The 22637-nt window shown below is 24.3% G+C and overlaps 1 protein-coding gene across 1 annotated transcript in view; it reads right to left on the bottom strand.

Moving 5' to 3' along the window:
• LOC129607645 (microtubule-associated protein futsch) overlaps positions 1-16938 on the bottom strand; it is a 31886-nt gene extending 14948 nt beyond the window's left edge. The window contains exons 1-6 of the mRNA XM_055518780.1: positions 16840-16938; positions 4089-4261; positions 3789-4011; positions 3544-3702; positions 678-3490; positions 86-608 (exon numbers count right to left, since the gene is read on the bottom strand). Coding sequence (XP_055374755.1) covers positions 86-608; positions 678-3490; positions 3544-3702; positions 3789-4011; positions 4089-4178 — 3808 coding nt within the window. The 5' untranslated portion in view covers positions 4179-4261; positions 16840-16938. The remainder of the gene's footprint in view (positions 1-85; positions 609-677; positions 3491-3543; positions 3703-3788; positions 4012-4088; positions 4262-16839) is intronic.
• Positions 16939-22637: the final 5699 nt, after the last annotated feature.

Here is a 22637-nt window from a genome sequence, read left to right as displayed (position 1 = left end):
ATATCAAGAGGTATTAATTCTTCTACAGTCGTTGGGCTTTCGGCAGAAGCAGAACTTTTTCTTTTCATAACTTCAGCAGACTTACCGGTTGTTTTTAACGGTTCAGGAATTTCGTCTTCTGAAGTAGCTGCACTTGCTTCACGTGAAAGCGGTTCCTTCTCGCTGATATCTTGCATTTCTACTACTTTTTGAACACTTATTTCTTCTAGTATTATCTTTTCTTTTGCTTCAGTTTCTGATTTATCAATAATGGGATGTAATTTGTCATCGATTGAATCATCAATTTCTTCGCCTTCTACATTCTTAGAATCAATTAGAGACACAGGAGCTGTTTCAACTGGTGAAGAAACCGTTTTTTCAACATCAACTTTCGCATTTTCTGCTGGAGTCGATATTTCTTTAAGGTCTAAATGCAAGCTTTCCGTTTTCGGAATAGTGACTGTTCTTCTTTCTTCCAGAGAATCATCTATTTCTTCTCCTTCAATGGCTTCAGGAACAACTTTTTCTTCTGCAACATCAACTGGAGTTGAAACAGTTTTCTCCACTTCCAATTGAACTTCTTGTACCTCAACAAGCTTTTCAGGTTGATCTTCTACTACTGCTTGGTCCTAAAAAAAATTGTTATTAAAAATTTTAGAAAAGCGTTTTAATTTATTTAATTAACAATTTCCTCTTACCTCTTCTCCAGTTTTCGCTACATCTACAGCGACATCTTCTACTTCCTTCTCTTCTTTAGTTTCTTCTTCCTTAAGGCTAACCGATTTCCCCTCATCTTTTGTTTCTGGTTTTTTTTTAATTTCACTACCATCATCTTCATAGGTAATTTCGGCTTCTTCATGAACTGGTAAATCAGCAACTTCATCTGGTGTTTTAACAATATCTCGAAGAAGATTTGATTGCATGTCAAATTGCATTTTAGTAGGTAAAATTCGATCTTCATGTTCGATAATAGTAGGCTTAGGTGGAGAAATTGGTACTTCAACTTCTTTAGTTTCCTCCTTAACATATTTTTCTTCTATAACTAAGTCTTCTTTAATTTCATCCAAGGGTATGCGTTCATCCTCAGGTAGTGTGGGTGCGGTCGTCGCACCTGACTCGATTGTAGCTGAGAATTTTTCTTCTGGCAAACTTTCTTGTAAGTTTATTTCTTTTGCTTCAGGTACTTCAAGAATTTCATCCTTTGTATCAGAAGTTTTTTTTGCTGAGCTAATTTTCTCTTCTGGTGTAGGCGAAGATATTTCTTCAGTTTTTACGGTTTCTTCTGTTTTAGCTTTAACTATTTCTTTTGCTGAGGATATTATTTCTTGAACCTCAGCTTTGATTTCTGTTTTTTCATGAGATGTTAAAATTACTTTTTCCTCTATGGAGTCTGGTTGCATTTCGTCATCAGGTTCATCTACTTTCTTATCATATATTTTACCTTCTTTTCCTGACTCATCTTCATCTTTTTCATGCTCATCTTCTTTAAATTCTCCTTTTTCCTCGGCTTCAGCTTTTTTAATTGCAGCTTCAATTTCTTCTTCAGCACTGGTTTTTCTTTTTTTTTCAGATTCTTGCGAGTCTCTTTGGTGTTTTTGCATTTCCTCTTCTTTTGTAAGACTACTTTCTTGATCGTTAACGGAATCCTCTGTATATTGTTCTACTTCTTCTTTTTCTATAATTAAATATTCTTCTTCCTCCTCAGCTTCCGTTTGACTATCTTGTTTTGAAACTTCCCTGTGGTCTAATTTAATATCTTTTTTTTTTTGCTCATCGCGATTGAAAACAGCTTCTATTTCTCTCACCACTTCTTGTTCTTCTTTGAGATCATCCAACTCGCGTTGTTTGATTGCGTCAATTTCGTGCTGTTCGATTTCTTGAATTTTTTTACTTCCAATTACTTCATCCGCACTGGGAGTAGATACCAGACTTGAATCCGTGGTTGTAGTACCTCCTTTTTCGATTCGAGATTTTGCTGATTTTGGTTTCATCGATTTTATAGGACTGCCAGGTGTCTTCGTTGGTGATGTTGCACGGGGGCGTCTAGAAATCGGTTTGCGTTCAACTTTAGTTTCCCTTTTGTCAGAAGTTTTGGATGTAAACTCACGATGAGTTTTAGTGGACGCTTTCTGCTTAGATTCTAAAACTTTTCGATTATTAGCATCTTTAGCACTTTTTGCGGGTGTTCCACTTGGGCTTGATTTTGTGATTCTTGACATAACTTTAGATTTTACTTCACGATGATCCTTTTTGGCTACTTCTTTTTTTTGAGGGGTAGACGTTGGAGAAGACTTTTTTTCACTAGAGATATCTTTTTTAAGACTTTTTCTTTCCATTGACTTTGGAGGCTTCGTATCTATTCGAGATCTTACAACCGGTTTTACCTCTGCTCTTGGTTTTTCAGTTTTCATTTTTTGCTTTTGCTTTATTTCTATTTCTTCTTTTTTGGTTTGTTCTTGTGCCTGCGGCTTAACAATGACAACTTCCACTTTCTTTTCAGTAGCTATTTTGTTGTCTATTTCGTCAGATATTTCTTCAGATTCTTTCATGTCGGCTTGTTTGTTGTCGTCAATTTGTTCATCAGATTTTTGATCTATTTCCCCATTTAAACCATCCTTGATTGGTTGGTCCTCTATTGGCTTCAACGGTTTTTCTTCAATCGTAGTTGGAATTATTTCCGCTTCAGATTCTTTGGTTTTATTGTCTTGTTGAATGACTTTAGTTTTATAATCAGACGTTGGCATTGGCTTAACGGTCTTGGACGGAAGGATTGGCTCGGGAATCGCTTTTTCTAATGGAGTTGCTTTGACATATCTTTTACTTGCAGGCGCCGTTTGCATCACTGGAGCCAAACTTTTTGCTGTACATATAGGATGTTTCATAAATTCTAAATGTTTGATTCTTTCAAGACCTTCAATAATTTTAAAGTCTGGTGTACTTCCTGGAAAAAGAATTCTAGTGATTGTATCTTCAGGATTTGCTGGTTGCCATACAAGCATCGCACAAATTGACACTAAATTTTGAAGCGGAAAATTAAATTCTTTTGAATCTTTAGATGTAAAAAGTTTGCTATCATTAGTATGCCATTTTTGCAAAAAATCTCTCACTTCTTTTGAGTCTTTTGATGGGCTAATTACATACATATCCAGTGTACCATGACCTACTTTATGGTACAAATTAATTGGTTCGGAGTCCCGGTAACAAACTTGGGGCCTCAAATTTAAATTTCTTAAATTACTAACCAAGTGATGTCCCCTTTCAATTAATTCTATCATTAATGGATCCTTATCTTTGTCACCGTCAGGACTAGGTAAACTGCCTTTTCTTTCAGGTACATTGCTAAAAAAATGACCAATTTGTGGATACACATGCTCCCCTTGCTTGCGTTCAATAACAGCACTCATACCACCTATGTTACAATTATTAATCCTGGTCATTAATACTGCATCTAATCTATCTAAATGTCGTACAAAATCCCAAAAACAAGCTTTTCTATTAAACCCACCGTCAACTAAAACAAAGTTTTATTAAAAAATTTAGTTATAAAAATAATTTTAATTTTACCTAACATATTAAATCCATTTATTCCAAATAATGCGGCATCACCTTGACCACCGGGGAAGACATATAAAGTAGGATGACTAAATCGTATATTTCCAACTACATCTGACGTTTCCAATAAATCATTCAGTGCAGCTGGAACCAACATTGGTCCTAAGTAGTCTAAAATTTTTAAAACAATAATTTTAACAGGGAAAAGAATTTTTTTTTTATCAACATTTTGATTAAACTATATCTGTAATATTTACCAATAAATTCATTAATTTTTTCATTGCTGGTATCTAAGACATCAGTCGGATTGATACGAATTTTACATAATTTTGTGTATGGTTTATCTGGCAAAACAGACCATAATCCTACATCAGCACAATGAATATTCATCGTGATTGTATCGGGATAAGCTCGGAGAACTCGTTGAACTTCATGTTCTTGAAAGGCTTCAGCAAAATCAGCCATAGAAAAAGTTGCATCCTACAATTTTCAAAAATATTTTAAAAAAGGAAAAGCAAACTGAATATTATTTAATATTCTTATTAGCTATCATATACCTGCAATATCCATGAACCATTTCCAGAAAAAGTATAGCCAGAATGTATTATATGTCTGTGTCGTGTAAAACTACTCAATAAATTTCTCATACATTGTATAAGAGTATTATATTGGGGATGAATTAATATTTCAGTAACTAAATTTTCACTTGCATATTGTATAAGCCGTTCGCCTGTAAATAAATAAATTGATAATTCAAAAATTATCTTTAGAAAAAAATATTTAAAAAAAAAAATTACATAAGAAATATCTCGAAGAAATTTGTACTCTTTTGGAATAACATTAATAAAAATTTTAAAAGATCTTCAATTTAACTAAGTACATATATACTATGCTGTGTTATATATTAAATGCAAATACTAAAATTAAATTAGTTTGTAATGTTTCAAAAAAAATTTCTCCTATATGAATAAGTATAACGTTCCTAAAATAAATATGAATAACGTGCACACTTCTATTCAATATGGAATACAAATTATGTTTGTTTTTGAAGTGCAAAAATTTCAGAAAATTTTGATATTTGAACAAAAATTTGAAGCTATATGTATGCTTTAATATGAACTGGTATTGTTTTACGAATCTGATTTATACTCATCATCCCTTTCGATTTCCCTTTATTTATTTTATCGAGAACCTCTAATATTCATTTTGTCCAGAACGCAATTTGACAACGTGTTTAAAACAAAATTTTGTTAATGATTTTAAAAGGATTAAGGGATGAAATTTCAGATTAGCCATCCGTTATTATATCGATATTACTTGTCGAATTCGTAAAACTTTCAAAAATTATACTGGCTGATCAAGAACGTGATAAGATTTATTTCATGGAAGATCTGATTTCGAAAAAGCTTTGAAAGTTCGAAATTCTCGTTTAAAAGACGTCAATCAAAAAAATAAATAAAAGAAATGCAAAATAATTTTTATGCAAATGACTATTGCTGTAAGACGGTTAATGTGTATTGCTGTAGATTGGTATTAAGAAGTAACGATTATGTACCGCGTACTTTAAATACCTTAAAGCTAAAACCTATTTTCTAGTGTTAAAGTAATACCGTTATAATGAATAAACAAACGTCTATGAAATTTTATATCCATACATGTGGTTTAAAATATAAGAATGTCAAGTAAATTTTATAATATTGTAAAATGACATACATATAATGATAAGTCTATATTAATACAGGTACATAATTTGTGCACAGGATACACAGAATGAATATGCTCTTAACATTTTAATAAATTTCATTCTAAAGTATGCGTTTTAAATATTATTTTTTATTTTATTATTTTTATAGTTTTATTCTCCATTTTTTATTATTTTTTATTTTTGTATACTATATATACATACGTATATAAAAGATTTTTTTTTCAACTTTTGTTCTGTTTTTAATTTTATTTTTGCTCTCTACCAATTATATTTGTGGTTGAATTGCATTTAGATTTTAATTAGTTTTTCTTTTTTTTACTTTTTTCTTTCCTTTTCTTTTCCATTTTCTATATTATTTATATAAATATATTTTATATATATGAATTTTATATTTAGGTACGTGAGTTTAATATAGTATAAGAGTACTTGTTCTATTCTTATGGTAGAATTATGACGACATGGTTAACAAAAACAGAGAGAAAAAAAAAAAAGGAAATTGAAGCTAATTATCTTGATTTTATGATGATACTTAATTATAATTAAAACGCGTGTACAGAGAGGCATGTACATAATAATAATAATATATTTGTTTGTGTGTATTTGTCATTTATATACGTGCAATTATATTAATTTATTTTAATCCTCTTCTCGGCCGATAGTTGTAGGCGAATTTTTTTTTACTCTTCTATATGTGTCAGAATAATGTGTAAGTAAATGCACATTTTTTTTATTTTATTATATAATTTTTATATTTTATATTTGAAATAATAATGGGCTATAAAAATATTGTTAGATGACATTGTATGCTGTTCTTTTAAATAAAAACACTTGAATTACAATATTTTAATAAGCAGCATTTTTATTATTATAATTATAATTATTATTATTTTAAGAAAAATAAATATTTATTTAAAAAGTTTTTTCTTTTAAATAAATTAAACAAATAATTCTGTTTTAATATTTTTTTTTATATGAACTAAATAAATTTTTTATACATGCCTCCAGCATTTCGCCTATAGAGCAACTTTTCCGAAGAAATATTTTGAATAGACGTCATATTGACCAGCGAGGTCCAATACAAACAGTCTCTTCTTTTATAGATCAACTACTTCAAGCTCAGTGAAAAGATTCGTTTATCATACGTAGGTCACTATTTATATTTCGGGTCCTGGCAATACTAGTGCTGCCAGGTGCAATCTGACACTTCCATTGGAAAGTTTGACATTTTTTAGGACAACTTCACTCAGAACGTTTTGTCATTCGAGCGCGAATTGTTTTGTTTACAGTGACATAAGATATATAAGATATATAAGATAGTCACAGCGCCGGCGAATCATTCTTCATCATGACAATGCAAGCTCTTACAAATCAGCTGAAATAATGGACTATTTGAGCACTCAAAATGTCGAATTGATGGGTCATCCGCCGTACAGTCCTGATTTAACACCCAATGACTTCTTCTTATTCCCTCACATCAAAAAAAAAATGTGTGGGCAACGATTTTCAACACCTGAAGAAGCAGTCGATGCGTTCAAAAACCATGTTTTGGAGGTGTCTCAATCGGAGTGGAAAAAGTGCTACGAAAATTGGTTTCAGCGCATGCAAAAGTGTATTGATCTTCATGGGGAATATTTTGAAAAACAATAAAACCATTTCCAATGATAAATGTTTGTTTTTTATTGCTAGACCCGAAATATAAATAGTGACCCTCGTATAGGATATAACTTGTAATTTGAGGTATTGAAGTAACAATAAATTAAATTTTTTTTATAGCAAATATTATAGCTCTTTTCTTTTAGTTCAATATTGTAATTATAAGTGTTCAAGCAGATAATTGAATACGAATATAATACAAATGGTAATATATGATTGAAAATTTATAAAATTTACTGCTTTGTTTTAAAATATAAAAATTTAAATTGATTTTGTTCATATAATCGTAAATATTTATAAATATACGAAATAGAGGAAAAAATTAATTAATAAACATTTTATGAATATTTTCATATACATAATTATGTACATATATTAAAAGTATATTGTGTACGCACAAGCTTAAAATCATTTCAAGAGGTAAAAACCGAATAATGAATTTTTTAATTCGTTATTCGAAAATTTAAAAAGCAATATTGAAAATAATATAAAGGATATGGTGTGATTTTATTGTTATGCATAATACAATATACGTTTTTGCCTAAAAATATGCAATTCTTCCTTATTAAATACAAATATGTACATATGTGATTGTTATATAAGCTTTTTATATTGTTTTTCTTCCTTTTGTTTAAAAATTATCCGATTTTCATTTACATTGTCACAAAAATTGAAAATAAAACAATATGCATTTTCTGCAACATAGTTTTTGTATAAAATTTTTTTATAGTATCTACATATATGAATACACCAACATATACTAGTGACAAACATCAATATAAAATGTATAATATTTTTGTTTTTTTTATTATTCTGTTTGATTTTAAAATTAAAATTTCGTTTACTTGTATTTTAATTGAAAATTGATTTCAATTGTTTCAATTTTATACACATATTTTTTTTCTATAAAAAAATTTTTTTAACAATTTTGTATTTCGCAGGACCAGAAAAAAAAAACAGGTCGAAAAAAAAAAATTCTGGTTAATTGGTGACATGTTCGATTTAAATTTTATTTCCATTTGTTTTATTTTATTATTTTTTTATTTAAAATAAAATTTAAATTCAATATGAGAAAAAACAAATTTTAAAGCATATTTTATTTTAAATATGTAGGTGTATATGCATATGATAATATATGTATATCAATGTATATGTGTATTCTTGTATAATTTTAAATTATTGTTCTAAATTTTCTTTATGTTAAAATTTTTTAAGTCTATACCAAGCATATGTATATAATAATAATATCTATGTATCATGTACAAAAAACTAATGTATTCAAATTACAATCCTATTTAAGGTTATATAGGTGACATGTCTGTATATTTATTTCTTTAAGTATAATATATTTAGAAAAAGGACATTACAGGTCTGACATAAATCAGACATTTTTTGAATAAATTTTCTTTTTCTTTTTTGCTTGTATTTTTTTTTCTCTAACTATAAGTTTTTACAAACAATATCTAATAAGATCCTATTTAATATAATCTTGTAGTACGTACGAGTAATAAAGTTGTATTTATATTTTTATATTGGGGAATTTAGTGTAAAGTAATTGGGCTAAAATTCAATATTGAAATAGAAATTTAAAAAAAAATTTTTTTTTTATATTGTTTTCCTTAAAGGTATAGTAAAAACTTTTGGAATTTAAAAAGAGAAAATTTAAAAAATTTTACTAAAAATTTGCTTTTTTGTTTATTTAGTGTAAATGTCATAGGAATTAAATTTATGAAATTAATTTTAAAAGATAGACAAAAGAGTTTTTGAAGACTTTGTTTTTCTTTAATATTTAAATTTTGTGTTTATTATTTTATTAATGATTTATGTATTTAAATGATTTTGATCTTCTATTTAGAATTTTGTTGATCATCAATGTAAATAGTTTTTAATCCTAGTTACCATATTTAATTAGATTTAATGCAAATGATATTAAATATATTGAGATTGAAAATAGGTTAAGTAATTTTTATATTCCTATTTATATCGGAATTAAATTAATAACTTAAAGGACTGCACATTTGGGCTCCAATTGAAATATTATTTACATAATTTGATGAGGCCCGCAAATTCTATTGAATAGTTGATTTGAAGATTTGATAGCTATTAAATTGGGAAATCATAAAATGAACATACTACTCAGTTTGTCAAAGTTTCAATAATTTATATAAAATTATTTTTATAGAAAACTAAAATTTATTTGATTAAATACGAATAATTGAAGAGAATTTATATTATTTTTATACAATATACACAATTTCGAATTAATTTTGAATAATAGTTATTCAATAAATTAAAAAATTTCAAGTAATTTTTACTTAATTAATTAATAGAAATAATATCAAAATACTAATGAATATTAACTATTGTGTATAATAATTGCAATACGAGTATTAAATATTTAAAAAAATTGATTATTAAAATTGTTGACCTAACAAAACATTTAATTAAATTATTTTTATTATTAATTTGTATAAATGTTTTTTTGTTGTAATTTATCGTATATAGGACAGTGTATAATTTATTAAAGGAATTTATTTAAATTATATAAAATTATAATAAAAAGTAATAATTTTTTTATTATTACCATTGGGAAAATGTGAATAATATTTTATAAAAATGCCATTAATTTAATTTTACAAATTTTTTCCACAATTATTTATGGTGCATATATAAATAACTATAAATAATATATTTAAATAAACTATGTATTCAAATTCAATATAAATTTCAATATAAATGGAATTTAAGGACATTTAAGAGTAATTCAATTGTTAGAAAATTGCTTCTTTTTCCTTTTAGTTTTTTTGTACATTTTATACTTAAGGGGACAAGAGTATGTGCATGTATTATATTATATTTTTAAAATATATATAGATAACATTTTGTTAAAATTATATATATGTATATAGTCTATATCTAAATATACATATTTCTCAATAGTTGAATATGGTACTCAAGGGCTATATATGCTTCGATGAACATTTTAGTATAATAATAATTGCTCATGTAGTGTTAATAAAATTCCATATACATATACGAATGTATGTATAAGTTAAAAAATTTTTGTGAACAAAATAAAAATTTGGAGAATATACATATATTTAATATGCTAGAAAAATTTTTATAATATCGAAAAGAGGTAAAATTGCCTAAGTCAAAATTAATGGTTATAAATTAATGAAGAATTTTATAATTAATATTTAATATTAACTATTTTATTTTTTATTTACTTAAATTTTACTATTATATCATTATAAATATTCTGTTATATTATAACATGATTGTTAATTTATATTAAAGTCTGTTTCAATCTTTCAAATTTGAGAAGATTTTCGACTTAGTCAAATTTTTAGAGAGACGTTTTTTTATCACTATAATTTGATTTGAACGAATTTTTTCTGTTTATAAAATAGAAAACAAAAATTTATGGTACTATTAGCTATATTTCGAGATTGTGCACTTATTTGACTTAAGCACTTTTACGTTTTTGCCGTATAGTTATACAGTACATACCTTTAATAATTTTGTATATGGTACGAATAAAGAATATTTTCTATTTTATTTTTAATAAGAGCAGTTTTTGAATAGTTTTTTTATTTTTTCGTAATGGAATACTTATGATGGAATAATTGAATGTAAGAATACAATGACTATATTGTTGTTTAAAAATAATTGTATGGAAACGATGTAGTTAATGTACCATAGTTATTTTCTTTTTCTAGAAAATATATTTTTCTTTTAAAAATAGTTAAATTTGAACAAGATTGGAATAACATTTTGAATATCAAAACAATTTTATGTTGTTATAGTTTTGTGTCCCATGCTTTATACAAGGTAGGATATACAAACTAAAGGCAGAATATGTATATGTTTGAGTGTTATAGTCCACCTAAATTTCATGCTCACCTTTTTTTAAATATTCAATATAAATTTGAAAATATTATTGTATTATTATGTAACTGAAATTTTATTCGTTAAGTATTCTAAGCGATTTCGCTTTACGCCTCCTAACGTGTAAAAGAAATTGCACACTTTCCTCACTACTATCAAAGTCACGTTAAAAATACACGTGTTTTTTCAAAAATTTGTTAGAATCTTTCTTAGAATTTGTATCTTAAATCATAGAAAATCATATTTGCTAATAAATTTCAATTAAATTCCTAATTAAATTTTTGTTATATAACAAAAAAAAAAATTATAATTAACTAACTATATAAAAGTTATGAAAACATTTACAAATTCCAAGAATATTTAATATTTTTTATAATGTCAAAGAGTTATACAGCAGCCAACTATTACATAATGAGGAATCTCTTTCGATTCAACTAATTTTCATTTTCAAAAAAAAAAAAACAAAAATTAACAAAAAAGCAAAAAAAAAATTTATAATGTTTATTTTTGATTATTGTTTTTCTTTTTTCATTTAAAAAAAAAAAACTTACTAAAGAAATTTCACGGTTTTAACATGAAAATCAGAGTTTTCCTCTTAATACCCTATATATTACTTATATGGTTTTATGGTTGTATATACTTTTTTTTACTCATATATAATGTTTGATTGCAATTGCAATGTTTGCTTGCATTTTGTATAATCACAAGAAAAGAAAAAAGAATAAAAAAAACATAGAATGTATTGCTTTTTAATACTAAATTTCAATGAAAAATTGAAGTAAGGAAAAGTGCATTTTCCTTTTAAATGAATATGGAAAAATCGGAAAAAACTAAAGTGATGAAGAGACTGAATTTGTGACTGATATCGTTTTGAGGAATTTACCTAATGTGCAAGAATACAAGATTATTAAAATTCTAATGAAAATAATTCTACCTTTCGGCAATAGATGTCGCTAATAATCTTTCAGTGTTTGGGGTTTTTAAAAATTCGATAGTACTTTTTGCCAGCTATTAAATCTAGTGAGTAATAAATTTTCATTAGAAATAGAATTAAATCAAAGCACCAGGAAAAGAATTACTTCAGTTATAGATGTCGCTAATAATATTTCGGTGTTTGGGGTTTTTTAAAAATTGCAGTAAGTCATATTCCATTGTATACGAGTAATTTATACGTCAGTTTTCAAATTTAGTAAGTACTAAATTTTTAATAGCAATAGAATTAATTCAAGGAACTAGAATTTTTTTGGCAAAAATTACTTGTTCTAATTAAATTGTAGATTTTTAGGGACTTTATATGAAAAATTTGTGTTTTGTTTGAATTTCATAAATAAGGTTTCGATAGTTTCTTGTGCTCCCAAACAAAATAATATTGAATTAAACTAATTTCAGAACACCTTGATTCCCATATTGAATTTGAGATTAATCGAAGGCATATATGAGTTTTTTTTTTTTTATGAATGCAGGAGATCCAATTAAACTTTTAAAAGTCTATGTATTGGATTAAGCTAAAAAAATAGATTTTTCAATAAACAATTAGACTTAATTTAGTTAATTAGAATATTTTTAAAATTTCTTTATTTTTTAAATGAAAATTCTAAAAAGAAACATTTTTTTGTTTTTTTTACTTTCTGTTAATTTGCGTTTTATTATATTTTTTGTTCCTTTTATTTAAAGTTTGCTATTTTAAAGAACTATATGCATTGCACACATAAGTATGTGGAAATACAATTAAAAAATAAAAATAAAAATTGCAATAAAAAAAGAAAAATGTTAAAGAAAATAACAACCATTTTGCAAGTTTATTTTTCTTTTGCTTTTCCTTTTTTGCCTTCATCATATTTGGATTCTGTTAACGTTAATATTGTATAACACAGTGGAATTTTTTTTTTTTTGTTTTATAAAAGTGCTTTTAATTGAAATGAAGGTTACACAAGTGGCAGAAAAAAAGGTGATCGTAGTGGTTGGTTGTTGTTTTATATATATATACATATATATAAACTAAGCACACATATTTTATTTATATATACTTAAATATTATTATATTTGTATATATGTATATATAACATGAGCTCATAGTGTGTATTCTTATTAAGAGTGTTTCTTAGTGACCTTAAAAAGTTGAGAGCCTAAAGAAATATGAAGTATGCGAATGCAAAATATAGAGTACAAAAATAAAGCAAAGTTAAAATTATACGCTTGTTTGTTTGATTATTTTTGGGTTTCACTCTAAAAACAAAAAAAAAAACACTATGTGTGCGCTCGTACATGTTGTATGATTTATGATGCATAGTTTTCAGTTGTTATACACAATTTATTGTATTTATGTGCAATGTTATATATATATATACACATCTATATGGTTGTGCATTGTTTATAAAGTAAAAAAGTAATTAAATAAAGTGAAAAATATTAAAAAAGAAAAAAAAAAATATGAAAGTATTCAAGAGTTAAATTGAAAGGAAATAAAAATTTAACCATAAATTTTTTTAATTTTTTTTTATTTTTTTTTAAATAAAATATCGCTGTAATTAAAACTTAATGTACTTATATTTTTTAATTTTCGTATTTCTTGAATATTCAATCGAATTGAATTAAAAATTGAAAAATAAATCGGAAATTGTTTTTAATTTTAAATTATTCAAATTCTTAAATTTTCAGATTATAATTTTCTTGTTATATGAATTATAATTATATTCAGAGTCGGATTTCCTATTTCAGTAGCCTTAGTAGGCTAATTAAATTCAATATAACAAATTATTTTCTTGTTCTACTACCAAAATTTAATTAAAATTGTAATTTTTTTGGCATTCATTAATTTTTTTAAAATGAAACGTACTCAATTCAATGAAAATCATTTTCATTTTTCTATCGCAAATACTAATATTATACCTTCATTAAACAAAATCGCACAATCAATTGTAATCTAACATTAACTCTCAGCAGTAGTAAAGTTCAATTAAGTTAAGTTTTGGGCATTGCAGCTTGTAAGGTAGATATAACACGATTTATTCCACTTAACATATTATTTAGTGAGTATATTTTAAGTAAATGCGTTAATGAATACGAAATATTACGGCAAGAAAATAATAAGGCCATTGAAAACGATACATATTACAGATTGATATGTTAACATTTGGCAACGACGACAGCAGCATTCGCATGATATTGAAAGCATAAATAAAACTGAAGTATATTACTACATTTACTATATTTGTTGCACATGTAGTAATTTTAATAGGTTAATTTATTTGAAGTCACAGACTGACAGAACATGCTCAAATATTCTTACATTTTAAAATTGTTAAAATTCTTTAAAACTATTGCTTTCTCAATTTCTATTTCATTTAATGTACTCACTTTGTATTTCATATCATGACATTTTTAATTTTATTTCCACTCGAATACTCAATACCAATACTCATTTCTCTTATATTCGAGAACTTGTTATGTGATATTTTAAAATAATTTTTTGTATACAAAACTGTTATACAATTATAAAACTGTTATATTAACTGTATATTTTCAAGGTAAAAAATAAAATATTAAATTTCTATTTTCTACAAAATAATAAAAATATTTCGGAAATATCAAAAAACAGTTTAATTTTGAAATATTTCTATAAACTTCAAATCAAATCAAAAAAAAAAAATGAAAACTTTATTTGAAATTAAATTTTAATTGAAAAATCAATTTATTGCAATTTTAACAAAATATAGAAATGAAGTATACTCATATAAATAGTGCTTTATGATTTTTAAAATCAAAAGCAAATTGATTTTGAAAATAAAATATTTTTTTTTAGAAAATTCAAGTGTTTTATTTGTTAATTTGTTTTCGAAAAAAAAATATTTAAACTTGATGTATTCAATTGATTTCATAAACTAGTTTAAAAATTAAAAAAGTAAAATATTTTACAAAGAATATAAAAATAATTTTTTAAAAATTTTTAATAGTTTGCAATCATAATTGTTAGGCGAAACGTAGAAGATGGCGTCAATGTATTTTGGAGATTTTATTGGAGAGTTTCAAATGAGAGTTGCCATTCTTAATTGTATGTGTATGTAGAACAAAATTTTAATGAGTTATAAGTTATACCAAGTTTTACGGCTGGCTTGTTCCTTGAATTTTTCTGTAAAAATCTTTAATTATTTAAAACAGTCCTTCAGTCACAATAATTTTAAGAGATTAATAATTAAAGCTCAATTTAGAGTATTTAATAAATAATTAATGTTAGCTTCTTAATTGAGCATATTGTTTGCAATTAAATTTTTTAATTTATTTTTTAAGTATGGGGTCGCACTCTAAAGATCTGTATATTTAATTAAAATCTACGGGAAAAGTGATGTCTATTTTGATTTTAATAAAAAAAATGTAATTACAATTACATTTTTAATTCTCCTCTTTTAATATTATATATAATATAAAATTCATTTCGAAAATTAAAAAACCTTTAAGGCAAAAATTACATACAATTTATATAAAAATTTCACTCTTCTATAATATTATTTCATGCTATAATTTTATTACAATATCTATGTATGTGTATATATATAAAATTACATCTTTGAAATTAAATTTCAATAACGAAACAAGTTCCGGAAATTAATAATTTTCTTTCATATATTTTCTTATTTTATTTTTATACGTGTTATACGTATACATTTCTCATTTAATTTTTTTCCAACTGATGTTAAAGAGAAACTCATATAATATATAAAATGCATATGCAGTGTAAATGAAGTATGTACTTAACATTTTCTTATACATGCAATTTAAATGTTATATGTACACAATGTATCATATAGAGAAATTGTGCATAAATTCAAATAGCAAAATATAATTTGTTATATAGAAGACAGACTTTGTATTATAACAATCTATTTGAAAAGTATATAGTGTATAATAGTTATAAAATATATATTATAACAATTATATATGTATTTAAATATATATAGTAAAGGATATTATGATTTATGAAGTATTTATGTCATACATGTACAAACATGAATTACGTTTATATAACATTTAAAAATTACTATTAGGATATTTGTTTTTTATTTTAGAAGGAGGCTTTGAATAAGAGAATCTATTATATTTTTATAATTGAGCTTTATCTTAAATTAAATAAATTTAAAATTAAAAGTTGAAAAAATTTCAATTCATAATGATATCCAAGGATATCATTTGAGAATAAAATGAGAGAGTGTCATAATGCCTTAATTAAAGGTGAATTTTGAAAACTGAGCAATAATTTTGTATTTGAGTGTAGTCGATTGTAATTTTGTTAGAAAAATTGTATTTATATGTTAGAGTTATTGTAAGAGTTCAGAAATTTAATGGTTCATCCTGGATATAACAAATTAATTAAGAGATTTTTAAAAAAGAATTTGAATTATACCGAAAATCCTACATTTTTCATTTATTTTTTGCATATTTTCTTAAATTGCTTAAATCAGTGCGATATTTTGTTATATTTTGAGACCATACACTAAAAAATATCTGGTTTAGCTAATTTTCATCTAATCATATGAAAACTATTAAGTATTTTCAAAGAAAACAAAAATTTTTACATTAGAATTCATAATTGGTCTGCTGTAATTCTTAGATTTTTTTAAAAGGAAATTGTTCCGAAAGGAAATTTTCCAAAGGATTATTAACTTCATCAAGCACAATCAGTGGGCTTTAAAGTTTTATTCGGAATACATAACGGTATAAATTTGTATACTACATATAACCGAAGCATATATGTAAGAAAATATTTGCTAAAAACACAGTAAGACACAAAATATATTTAAGCCAAAAAAAAAACCAAAAATCATGGTGACTTGCATTAAAAATTTTTCTAAACTATTTTCCTTTTTCCATACAAGATGAAATTTATTCAACACGATTCGTTAAAAAATAAACGAAATTTTTTCATAAAAAAATTTTTTTTTTTTTTTTAGTTTATATTCATAACATAATTTCTCATCCTTAATACAAGAAAATTTATAATAATAATAATAAAAAGAAAACCTATAACAAAAAAAAAAACAAAAAAAAAGAAAGCATGTACTTACCGTATCTTGCTTCCTCTCCCTCAGGTGCATGTTGTGTAATTGTATTAAGTTCATCTTCAAGATCAATATGACAATCTGACACGTCCCAAGACAGCAACCCTAAAAAAGATGAAAAAAAAAAAATTAAAATAAAATAAATAAGGATTGAAAAGGAAATTTAGTTGTTGTGTCAGCGTAAATATTAATGTTAACGAAAAAAAAAAAAACAGAAAATATGAAAACTATAGTTAGTTCTGGCAACAAATAGGTAATACTTACCCTATTTTTAGGAATTATTTTACATTTCTAAGTAGTGATATTTTTGGTCTCTAAAAAGTAGTTTTAAGAAGTCGTCAAAATACATTCACGCAAAGTGTAAGGTTAACAAGAGCGAAAATTTATTTGAAACAACTATAAAGAGTAAAACTTGTCTAAAAAATTATGTTTTGTTTAATTTTACATCAAAGTGTTGTAATATTACCCAATATATTACAATTTAAAGTGTAAAATTACATTTGTTATTGCAGTATTCCTTTCTTGCTAATAACTAGGGTGTAATTCTAATTGAATTTATATAATTTTCAATAATAAAGTTTTTTGAGAATTAAAAATTTAAAAAAAAAAATAATGGTCTGGTGTTACCCTGGTAATAGAAGGTAACTGAATAATATCTCATATGATAATGTTACTTTTCTTGAAGTGTTGATTAGTCAGGGTGTTTTAAGATGGAATTTAATAAAATCTCTATACTGCTATTAAAATTCTCTTTTAATTTTAAATTCAATTAATTTTAATTTACTAAAATCTTAATTATTCAAAATTACTCAGTTTTTTTCTTCTCGCATTTCTCATTTATAATCACAAATTCCAATTTTATAAAACGAAATAAATTGAGGAATGTACTAAGCGGATATTAGTCTACATTTTTACTTTAATCCTTTAAATTCTCAAAATTTATACCACACGATAAAATATTTCTTAAAGCTTATAATACTATTCCCAAAAAGAAAAAAAATTTCTTTCACTTAAAAAAAAAAAATTTGCTTTTTTTTTTTTTTATTTAAAATTCACATTCATATACCATAACTAACAGCAAAAAAAAAAAAAAAGAAAAAATTGAATCCATTTTTATTACGGTACAGGAAGAAGTCATATAATAAAAATGATGTGAAGGAAACATATTCAATCAGAAAATATTGAAAATAAATGATTTGAAAAGTGTGTACTGCACTATACTATATATATACACATGTGCCTACATAAAATGTATATAATAATGATAAAAGGCATTTGCAAAAATGTCCTTCCCATTAACTTTATGAACGTGCATATGTGAGCTTGAATTTTTTGTTTTCTTTTTGTAAATAAAACGAGAACGCTTTTATGTAAGTATATAAGATGGAAAAAAAATATATATAAAAGAAAAAATATAATTTTATTTAATAACATTTTTGATCCAGAAAATTTTGTGCAAGTGCTTTTGTGCCTCCTCTATCACCCTCTCTTATTCTTTGAGCATAAAATTTAACCCATATCGTATTTAGTAATATTTAATATAAGAAATATTGTTTAAAATTTAAAATATTTTTTCCAAAAAATTATTAAAGATCGAGTAGAGAATAGTCTTGACTCTTGAGTTATACAATAATTAGAGCACTCAAGCTTTTATAGTTCATTATTATTACAATTTTAAATTGAACATTCAAATTTTAGACCGATATTTGATATTCAAATATAAATTTTTCCAATTTGATCCTAGATTCGCTTTATTTGCTTTATTCGCTTCTTTTCAATGTGATTTCTGGTTATATACGATTATATTTTGACAGAAGCCTTCAAGTTAATCTTATATTGCATAATTCTAAAAAATTTTCCTAATGGTCTCATCAAAGTCAATCTCATTTTATTTAAATATATTGAATTGAGTATTAAGTGTTTAAAATATTCAATTTTTCGCATACTATTATAAATACATTAATATTGTTATATGCATTTTATATAACAATTTTTATATTATATACAATGTGTAATTAATCATTTCTGATGTAAACTTAGAAATCTTATACTGAAATTATCTTAGAAAAATCCTTAATATTATAATTTTAACTTAATATGTAAGTCATGGATTATATTATAAAATTTTCTAAAAGAAAAAATCCTAAATTTATTCCTAGATTTATTGAAAATCGTAGATTTAAAAATATTTTGTCATATTTATTTAATTTGATTTTTTATTTCTATAAAAAAAGAAGCATTTCAATTCTAAATATTTAGTAGATTTTTCATCATATAAGAGTGTCTGTTGTTTATAGTTAAATATTTAGCTTAAATATAATAATCGAAGTATAAAAAAACTGTCAATCATTATTTCAAATTAAAATTTGTTATAATATTAAAAGGGCTTTTTTTTATTTTATATACACAATGGTGATTTCAAAAAAAGAAAAAATAAATTTTTCATATTATAAAATGATTTATGTATATTATTGGCTTAAATATATAATTTTGATTTCTTATTCCATTCTTTAGGGTATACAAATAAAATGAATGAGAGAAAGAATAGCAGCTATGAGACCTGTTATCATTTAAATATCGTTTGTATTCATTTGATGTTAACTGCAAGAGAGAAAAGCTATAAATTTTCCATAAAGATTTTAAAATGACATTTCTCATTTCTTTATAACTATATATTGTGATTAGTATATTGGAGAGATGAAAGAGAGGAGGTCATTTTAGAGAAGTGAGTAGAGAGATAAAATTGGGGTAGTATTTTTATTTTCAAATAAAATTACATTTTAATTTATCACTCAATCAAAAATTTTCGATATCAAATTAGTTATAATATAATATATATATATATATGTATATGTATTCATAATATATATTATTTAAATTGTCTGGTAATATATACAGAAATGAGATAAGAATTATAAATAATTTTTTATTACTTATAATTTCAATACAATTGAGAATTAATTTCTGTTCATATGTATATAGGTCAAGCTTATAAGTTAATTGGTAGTGATTGGTGGTAATCTCAGATTAGCATTAAATGTGATTTATTTAATGTGATCAATCATATTGTATAGTAAATCTCAGAAATCACTTTAAATTCTTCATTTAATTGTGCCTTAATTAATGGTACAAAATAATAAAATTCTCAAAACAAATTCCTTTGTAATTTTCGCCTGAGAATTAGTAACAGTAAATTATTTAATAAATGGCCAAAAATTATTATGATAATAGACTAAAATATTGAAATCTTAAGTTAAAATTACTTTTGTTTATATTCGCATTAGATTTCATTGCAATTAAATTGTCATTTTTATAGCGTACTGCGACGTGAATGAAAGTGTGAACAAAGTGCAAAATGTGACACTCATTTATTGCATTAATATACCATTCTTAACACTTACTCACTAACAATATTAAGAAGAAAAAAAAAAGTAATAATTTTGCACTTTAATTTTTCATAATTAATTAAAATTATTACAAATTTCAAAATTTCCTTGAATTTTCTTTGTTATTCACTTATGAACTAAAATAAATTGTAAAAGAAAAATGATAATTACATATTTTTCTTATATAATTATAACATGCAATATGAAGAATTTTTTGCAGAAAATTTAAAAAGAAAATCAAATAAAAAGAAAATTGTTTTTTTTTGTTCTTTTATGATAATTTTAATAGAAATCATATCACAAACAATTTATTTTATAAAATTTTCATCGTTTGAATGAAATTTGAATGGAAAAGTAGGGTAAAAAAAATGAATGAAAATTAAATAAAGTGAAACAAAAGGACAGTTCAACACTGAAAAAATAGCAAAAAAGAACAAAAAATAATGTTAAATCTTGGATAACCAAAAAGCCAGAAATCCTTGATATTTTATTCTTTTTTTAATATTGCTTCTTTTCTCACCACCACATTATACATCAGCTGTGTTATGACAGTAATATTTTTGCCTCAATTTAATGCAAATGCTATGCTATAGTATCAAAATCAAGTTAGTTGAAAATATTAAAAAAAAATTCTCTCTCTCTGTTTTCCTAAATTCTCTTAGATATATTTAAAGTGTTTGATAACATGATGATTATGTGATTGTAAATATTATAACAGAATTACTGGTTTCACAGTATTTTCAGCTATTATATATGTTGGTTGGTACGTAGTTGAAGAGCGATGGCTGTTATAAATTTTTTTTTTTTAACATTTTTGCATTTAATGAATTTGGTTTTATGGTTAGAATAATTTTTTTTTTCCCCTGTTTTCTCATTTTTATCATTTTTTTTTACTTGAAAACATTTGCAATTATTTTTGAATTTTCGTAAGGAAGTGAGAATTACATTTTTTGTTTTTCGTTTTTTTTTTCTTGACGATTAAACAATGATGAGAAATGCAATTTTGAAAGCTGCAATTTTGAATAGAAAAGTTTTGTCTTTAATGATATTTGTTGTTGAAATGTTTGATTTTTTTCTTCTTTTGTAATTTTTGGTTTTTCCGACTTTACTGTGAATTTGAAGGTTCCATATTTTTTTTTGCTTAAATAAAATTTTTATTATATTTTTGAAATGACTGCTATTCTTTAAAAAGTTCTTTTATGTTATGATTCATTTTATATTTTTTATATTTTTTAATTATTTTTAATGATAAATTTTTAATAAAGAATTAAGAATAAAATTATTGTATAAAAATTAATTAAATATCATTTAAAGTAATTTTTTGTGAATTAAAGATGTTAAAGGTAAAGTAGGAAACAGAGTTGGTAAGGAAACGAAATTTGAAAGAAAATTTTTTGAAACAGATGGTACAAGAACTTTTTTTTCATAAAATTTAAAGACATTAACTATAGCATTGTCATAAGAATTAGTGGCAATATTAGTTAATGTCTTCGACGAGGTAATTCACAATAACTACATTCATAGTAATTACGAAATATGATATTGTAATTAATTTTTCATTGTGAACTTTTGATATATTGTGAAAATTTCTTAAATTTCAGTTCAATATCATTTCAATTCAATAAACTTTTAATTACAAATCATATTAATTATTATTTCAGCTCAATTAATGCATTTATAATCAATTATTTTACTTTTAAATTAAGAATATGTTATATGTATAATCTTATAATTTCGAATATTTTTGTATAATATTCACAATTTTTGAATTAATACAATCATCTTTTTTGTTATTTTCTTCTCTCTAGTTAATTGAACATAAAGATTGATAATATATAGGTAATATCACATTGTAATTATTATCTTATATACTGCATTTGAAAATATGACCATCATAAATATTTTGTTATGTATTTGACAAGAGATTATTTAATTTTACAGTTGATTAGAATTTATATTGAATTATGTTATTCAAAACTATTATACTACATATACGAGTATTTCGATATAATTGTTGAGTTGTTGATATATAATAAATGTACGTTATATATAATAAGGATATTTTTGAACAGAATAAAAAATTTGAAAATGTACTTGAAATATGATATTAATATAGTGTATTTGAATAGAATTGAAAATTCCAATAGATTTATTAACTTTTTACTATGAAAAACAGAATAATCAGAAAACATCAGAGTATTTCTACTAGAAAAATTGCCGTTATAAATCCATAACATTTTGTCAGATATCAGTGTCAGATATCACAAATCAGAAGATGTAATTGATAAAGTAGCCGCTATCCTGCTAGGGATGCGGAGTTACATGAGATATGCACTGATTTATTTTCCTTCTCATTAGAGCCGACAAAAACGTATTTGTAAGAGTAAAGAGTTAATTGTCGACTATAAAAAAATTATA

Source organism: Condylostylus longicornis, unplaced genomic scaffold (genome assembly GCF_029603195.1).
Source record: "Condylostylus longicornis isolate FDR11 unplaced genomic scaffold, ASM2960319v2 ptg000028l, whole genome shotgun sequence".
In the NCBI taxonomy this organism is placed as follows: domain Eukaryota; kingdom Metazoa; phylum Arthropoda; class Insecta; order Diptera; family Dolichopodidae; genus Condylostylus; species Condylostylus longicornis.
Note: the sequence above shows the minus strand (reverse complement) of the source record. Positions and strands in the feature narration are given on the sequence as shown.